A 7,224-nucleotide genomic window follows, 5' to 3' on the forward strand; every position below is an offset into this window, starting at 1 on the left:
GGGGAGCGCGCGGCGGCGGCGGCGGCGGCGGCGGCGGCGGCGGCGGCGGCGCGGTCCGCCCTCCGCTCCGAGCCCGCGACGTCAGCGGCGGCGGCGGGGCCCGCGCGGCGGCGGGGGCGGGCATGGGCGGCGGGGGCGGCGGCGGGGGCGGCGGGGGCCCGGGCCGCGGGTAGCCAGCGCGAGCGGCCGGCCGAGGCGGAGCGGCCGCCCAGCCCGCCATGAGGAAGAGCGGCTCCGGCAAGCGGGTGAGTGCGCGGCGCGCGGACAATGGGCCGGGCCGGGCGGGGAGGGCGCGGGGAGGGCGCGGGGCCCGCCCGAGCCGCCGCTCGTCGTCTCCCCCCGCCCAGGGGCCCCCGGATGGAAGCCAGCCCCCCGCGGCGCCCGAGAAGGTCGGCTGGGTCCGGAAATTCTGCGGGAAGGGGATTTTCAGGGAGATTTGGAAAAACCGCTATGTGGTGCTGCGCGGCGACCAGCTCTACGTCTCCGAGAAGGAGGTAGGCGCCCTGCCCGGCCCTCCGCGCCCGGCCCCGCGGCCGCTACTTCTCCGGCCTGCCCCGCCTCCCGCTTCGCAAGTTCGGGGGTCGCCAAAGTCCCGAGTCTGCGGAGGAAAGTCACCCCCGCGTGGGAGAGCCCGGGTGGGAATCAGGAGTTGACTTATTTAAGGCGCCTTTGCACAGAAGTTCTGACGGCCGCCGCCTCGTTCCCTGTCCTGGCCCCTGAAATTCGGGATTTTTCTTTTTAATTTGCGGTTGAAACACACGGGCCGTCTTGTCCCTCGCCCCTCTTCCTGCCTTCCCCACCCCAGCCCACCACCCCTTCCCTTCCTGTCTGTAGCAGGATCATAGGACCGAGGAGCACGGTCACCCTAAATCATAGAAAACACAACCTGGAGTGAGTCTGGGACATGCTGAGAATGCCAGATTTTTGTAGGAGCCAGCGTCCGGCACAAGGCCTGTTCCTCACCTTCCACTCCACTTAAGAAAAAAAAAAAAAAAAAGAAGAAAGTCATACTCTGCCCACCTTTATTTGTAGAGAGGGGAAGGGAGTTAGGACTGTGGGTGCCTGTGTGTGCGCGCAGCTTTGGCTCTGGAGCTGAGCAAGAAACCACAGCCCACATCGGTCCGAATCCAGAGCCGGGTCCTGGAGTCCAGACCCCGTCCCCATTTTGTAGAGCCCTGACTCCTGAATCAATAACGGGAAAGCTGCGAATGAACTTGCTTCCCTGGGACTGTCTGCGGAGTGTGCTGGACTCTTGTGGCCCTTTTGGGCTGGCCCTCCCCCCTGGCCTGTGTGTCCTCCCCCAGCTCTACCCTGCTCTGCTCTCCGCACTAGACGCTTGCCTTCTGCCGTTGGGTTTGGGCAAATCAATCCTTTTATGGTGTGGAAGCAGACACTGAAGCAGCCATCTGAAAACTGTCTACCGAGACAAGCAGGAGAGTGGCCAGCTCAGAGGCCCCTCCATCCCTCCAAGGGGCCCAAGTGTAGTGACTGGAGAGCGTTGGCAGCCAGCTGAGGGGAGACTTGGCAAAGAGTTTACTTTTGAGGATCACTATTGCCTAGTCCCATAATTTTCTTGCTTTCTACTTTTGTTTATTTTTAAAAGCAGTAGCAAGTGTCACCGTGTGTCCCCTGACTTCCCTGAACTTCATAATGTCAGGAAATGCCATTAGTAATCAGAAAGGGCTTCCTCCATGTCAGGGGAGCCAGAGCACAGTGAAAGGCCAAAGAAACAAAGCAAGGCCTTTTGGTTTTCTTATATTTGTCCAAAAGGCAGAACCTGGGGGTGAAGATACATTATCAGTTTGTTAATAAACCTGTGTGAAGGGAGGGACAGAGCAGAGAGAGGATAGAATGACCTCAGCCTAGAGTGTCTGCTGTCCTCTGAGTCAGGAGCATCTGACCAGACCTGGGGCCAGATGCCCCCTGCCGGGAAGGGCATTGGAAAAGAGGGAGCTGCAGCCACACTCTGCCCCTTCTTCAGAACCAATTCTACGGTCCAGTGGGCCTGGGCTGCGGGCGAAGCTGCTGAGTGACCCTGCTTGCTCTGCCTATAAACAGAAGCAGCATCAAGCTAGTGGACCGGAGGAGGAAAATCAGGAAGCATATTATATTGGCAATTTGCATGCTGATGCAAAAAAGAAAATGTCCCTTTTCAGCTCCCACAACTTCTCCCGCTGGAGAAGCCCTTCCGTGCGTGGAGTGGGTCATTCCTAATTTCTAACTCTCCAAGGGCACTCTTAAAGAGGGTTGGGATGTCTTCTGATCAAGGGCCAGGTGTAGGAACACATCCACAGTTCGGGTGGCTCCATGGCAGAGGAAGTCAGGTTGAAAGCAATGCCTAGCGTGCCTGTGGGCCAGGAGAAAGAAGGGTTAATTTGGAAGATGTAGTCACAAATGAGACTTTGGGAATTCGATGTGAGGAAAAGGCAGACTACAATAGAGAACAAGATGCCAGGGTGTCTGTCCTTTCTGGGCCCTGGCATCTACTTATCCTACCACCCGCCTCACCCAGTCCCCTGCTGGTGCCCTTCCTAACCTCTGTCAACGCCTCCCACTCCCAGAACGCCTTATCAGCCGTGTCCAAGCCAAGAGAGCTCCCTTCCCTTCCTCTCCCTTGGGAAAACAGAACTGAGCCCTTTCCCCGGCTGCACACTCCCAGCTTTTCCTCTCCAAGCTCTCTGGCCTCTGCTGATAGTCTCTCTGGAGAAGGGCCAGAGAGGTTGATGCATCATCCCACATCCCAGCCCTGTGATCCTGTGAACTGTTCTGGAGTGTTTCCCTGTGGCACCTTGTCCCATGTTCGCCATAATGTTTAAGGCCTCTGGTCACTTTCCAGCCAAAAGTCAGGGAGCCCCAGAAAGGGGAAAGCCCAGGAGAGCCAAACCTTGTCAGACACATGGAAGTAGATGAATGTGCCCTGGCTCCCCACAGCACATGTGATAAGCAAAGCGAAAGCAGCAGATTGACTCAGGCCTGTAAACGTCTGCCAGGGGAAACTCGGGGCTTCTTATACACATTCGCTTCGTTTCAACTTTTTCCCAGGAAACGTGACCAGCTCATTCCTGGCACGTTCCCAGCCAAGTAGAAGAGGGGACACAGCCTGCTCATCAGGAAAAATCTCCTGTAACGCCCTGTGTTAGAAGAAAGGCCAGAGAGGCAGCCCTTGGTCCCTTCCAGATGTTGGCTGCCTTTTTCACCTTCTATGGACCGCAAATGGCCACTTACTTGGAATGATCGGAGCAGCCTATTCACCATGTCCCTTTATGGACTTGCAGGCTATGTCCTTCAGAGACAGAGTGAGGGTCATGGGCAGAGGGAAACACTAACATGGTAGTTTGTGGGGAGGGAGCCAAACAGAACCCCACACAAGAACCAGGTTCCAGCTCCGTCTCCGGATACCCCCTTTGGGTGGGATGGCTTCCCACTCCGTCATCCTCCCCTTTCCTCAGGAGGAAAGGCAGAATAATTTTATCCTTGTCACACCCCAAACCTCCCCTAGGTAAAAGATGAGAAAAATAGTCAAGAGGTGTTTGACCTGAGTGACTATGAGAAGTGTGAAGAGCTCCGGAAATCCAAGAGCAGGAGCAAAAAAAACCACAGCAAATTCACCCTGGCCCGATGCAAGCAGCCGGGCACCACGGTAGGTCTGCCGCTCGCCCTGGCCTCGGCCACTGGCGAGCTGCGCGGGGAACCATCCTTGAAGGCTCTTGCTCACTTCAGTCTTGGCTGCAAAGCCCAGAATTGTTCTCCCTCTGGCTTTTACTACTTAATCAGAGAATATTCTGTCCATTCCCTTTCCTCCAGGCAGGCCAGACTTTAACCTATTCAGCCATAAAGATCTCTCTCTCTCTCTCTCTCCCACCTCCTCCTTTCCCCACCTTTACACACACACACACACACACACACCTACTGCGCATACACATATATTCTCCTGAAGAAAAATTATTGGTCCTTGTTCCCTGATGGGTGGTTGAAGTTCAAGGGAACGCAGGGAAGCCACGCTTGTCACATTCTGTGACCCAGACATTTAAAGATCTTTAGTGCCTAAGCTTTGTCACACCTCCCCTCATTGTCTCTAGTGTCATCTTCAAACCCAATGTCACTCCTAGCTCTTCCTCCATCTTTTCTAAAACAACTTTCCAGTTTTGCAGGAACAGGTCTGGGGTTCTTTCAGTCATTGATGATCCCAGAAGCAGAATCTCCTTTAGGAGCTGGATGTGAGGGAATGGGACTACAATTTCCTCTTCTTTCTTTTCTTGGGGAGGAGTTGTGGGGGGGGGTATAATTTCTTTGTAAAACCTAAGCTAAAACAAGGATGCCCTTCTCCCAGGCACCCAACTTGATCTTCCTGGCGGTGAGTCCTGAGGAAAAGGAGTCGTGGATCAACGCCCTGAGCTCGGCCATCACCAGAGCTAAGAACCGGATCTTGGATGAGGTCAGGGGCCTGTCTCAGGGAAGAGCATGCTGGGGTGGAAAGCAAGCTGACTCACTAGAGGAGGGGGGTTGTTTTATGGGGCCCCTTTAGTTCCCCCAGCTCTGCCGTCTCGGCTTTGAAGGCACTCTTGTCTGTCTCCCACACACACCCCACCTTCTCTCTCAAGGCTTTTCTCTGCTGATTCGTGCCCCACCCCCAACTTCATGATGCTTGAGCCAGCCGTGGGTCAGCTGTGTCCAAAATCCTTCTGCCCGTGGCCCTGCTCAGAAAGTTGGCGGGGCATCCTGTTTCCTAGCCCAGCCCTGTAGGGCTTTGCGCAGTTGGGACAGAGTCCTGTGGAAAGCCTTTGGCTCACAGGGCGTCTCCTCAGGTCACAGTCGAGGAGGACAGCTACCTTGCCCACCCTACTCGAGACAGAGCAAAAATCCAGCACTCCCGCCGCCCTCCCACTCGGGGACACCTCATGGCTGTGGTATGTACAACTACAAAAAAGTAAACTCTCCCAGGAGCCAGTTCTTCTCTGCACAGGCAGGGGCATTGGTGGGAGTCGTCCCATACCTAGGATCAAAGGCTAAAGGGGGTTGTCCGCCCCACACCCCTGCCTGATTGCTCTAAATCTAAATGAGTGACTCGGCACCTCCCGCCAGTCAGACATCTCATTCTCAGTAACCCCTGAGGACGCGTGGAGGATCCCCAGGGAAGGGAAAACAGAACTGCAGTGTGCAGAGAGATAGGGGGGACGTAGTGGCTGCCCGCGCCACAGCAAACCCTCTGCTGAATGAGGCAGTGCTTCCGCCCATGTGTCCTTGCTCCCAGTCTAGGGAGAGGCCGTCCACGCAGGAGGAAGAGCGCAGGCCCTGCAGTCAGCCTCCCCTGCAGTGGGACCCGTGATCTCGGTGGCTGCCTGTGAAGGGGGCAGTGCCAACTCCTACAGGAAAGCGTTCCTGTGAGAGAGGGTCAGAACTCAAAGCAGAGTGCCCGGTTCCCTTTACCACTTCTGTTAAATTACTTAAGAAATAAGAGAACAGGTTTTATACAAGAGGTCAGATATCAGAGCAGGCCAGGCATGTGGCTGAGAGGACATGGGTAGAGGAGCACCATCTTCTGTCTGTCTGTGTCTTCCTGTGACATGTGGGTCATCCCATGTGGTGTGTAAGAGTCCACAGTACCGAAGTAGACATTCCTTGGGAAGCTTGCAGCAAAGCCAGAAACAGACAGCATGCAGGAGAGGCTAAGTGACAGAAAGGCAAAAGCAAGGTCAAAGCATCCTCAGAGGAACCAGAAGCAGCATGTGGAGGGGTCCAGCTGGGAGCGGAGGGGTCCCCCTCAGGGAAGGCAAGGTGAGGAAAGGAGCCATGCTTGCACTCGAGTTCACCCCCGCCTCCTGCTCTCCCCAAGGCGTCGACCTCTACCTCAGATGGGATGCTGACACTAGACCTGATCCAAGAGGAGGACCCTTCCCCAGAGCAGCCAGCCTCCTGTGCCGAGAGCTTCCGGGTCGACCTGGACAAGTCTGTGGCCCAGCTGGCCGGTGGTCGCAGGAGAGCGGACTCAGACCGCATCCAGCCCTCCTCACTCCGGGCAGGCAGCCTCTCCCGGCCGTGGGAGAAGCCGGACAAGGGCGCCACCTACACCCCGCAAGCACCCAAGAAATTGCCCTCTACCGAGAAGTGCCGCTGTGCCTCCCTGGAGGAGATCCTGTCACAGAGGGACACGGATCCAGCCCGACCCCTCCACCTTCGGGCGGAGGAAGCCCCCGCCCCCGCCCAGCCGGGTCAGCTGGCCCGGATCCAGGACCTGGTAGCAAGGAAACTGGAGAAGACTCAGGAGCTGCTGGCCGAGGTTCAGGGACTGGGAGAAGGCAAGCGGAAGGCCAAGGACCCGCCACAGTCTCCACCCGACTCTGAGTCGGAGCAGCTGCTGCTGGAGACAGAGAGGCTGCTGGGAGAGGCTTCCTCCAACTGGAGCCAGGCAAAGAGGGTTCTGCAGGAAGTCAGGGAGCTGAGAGACCTGTACAGGCAGATGGACCTACAGACCCCCGACTCCCGCCTCAGGCAGAGCTCCCAGCACAGTCAATACCGCAAGAGCCTGATGTGAAGGAGGGGGCGGGTCTGGAATTTGGGGGCCACAGACTCTTTATCTTTACATGTTGCAGGATAAAGCTTTTTTTATTTACCTCAATCAAAAAAAGAAAATGAAATTCATTGCTTTTGCTGACACCTGATCCTCTATGGCCTTGTTCTACCGACTTCCCGTGTCAGGTGGGAGAAGGTGAGCCCTGAGGCCCAAGAGCTCTCACGGGTACAAAGAGAAATACTTGCCGCCTGCTCGCTGTGCACAAGCCAACTGCTCCCGGCCCAGTAGGGAGCAGACGCGGCCGCACACATGTGTCTGGGTTAGGACGGACTGGAGACCAGGTTTCCTCGGATGTCCCATCCCAGGTTCTCATTCTGAGGGTGAAATTTCAGCTGTGCAACTTGAGTTCTAGGGACTCGGGGGCCAGTGCCTCCTGTCCATGCCATAAGAGAAGTGAAATTCACCCCAGCCTGAGGAGGATCTGTGGAACTGAGGTCTCCCCGCCCAACGCTGGCTTGTCACTATGGTGTGATGCCGTTGGGGCGGGGGGGGGGGGGGGGGAACCTCTAAGACCACAGTACCTAAGGCTGAGGCTATAGCCCAGGGACATGGTGGTTGCAGAGGCCTTTGCCATCTCCAGCAAGGCCGGGCTGCCCCGGGTTTCTCCTTTGGGGGCTCCCATTAGCTCCCACCAAGGATCTGAAGATACAAAG

The 7,224-nt window shown here is 56.7% G+C and overlaps 1 protein-coding gene across 1 annotated transcript; it reads left to right on the top strand.

Moving 5' to 3' along the window:
- On the top strand, window positions 1-6,654 carry Plekho1 (pleckstrin homology domain containing O1). Its single transcript, XM_021650551.2, has 6 exons — window positions 1-245; window positions 348-494; window positions 3,500-3,640; window positions 4,331-4,435; window positions 4,806-4,907; window positions 5,834-6,654. The coding sequence occupies exons 1-6, from the start codon at window positions 219-221 to the stop codon at window positions 6,530-6,532; spliced, it is 1,221 nt and encodes a 406-aa protein (XP_021506226.1). The 5' UTR covers window positions 1-218; the 3' UTR covers window positions 6,533-6,654.
- The last annotated feature ends 570 nt before the right edge of the window (window positions 6,655-7,224 follow it).

This window comes from Meriones unguiculatus, chromosome 10 (genome assembly GCF_030254825.1).
Source record: "Meriones unguiculatus strain TT.TT164.6M chromosome 10, Bangor_MerUng_6.1, whole genome shotgun sequence".
Lineage (NCBI taxonomy): Eukaryota > Metazoa > Chordata > Mammalia > Rodentia > Muridae > Meriones > Meriones unguiculatus.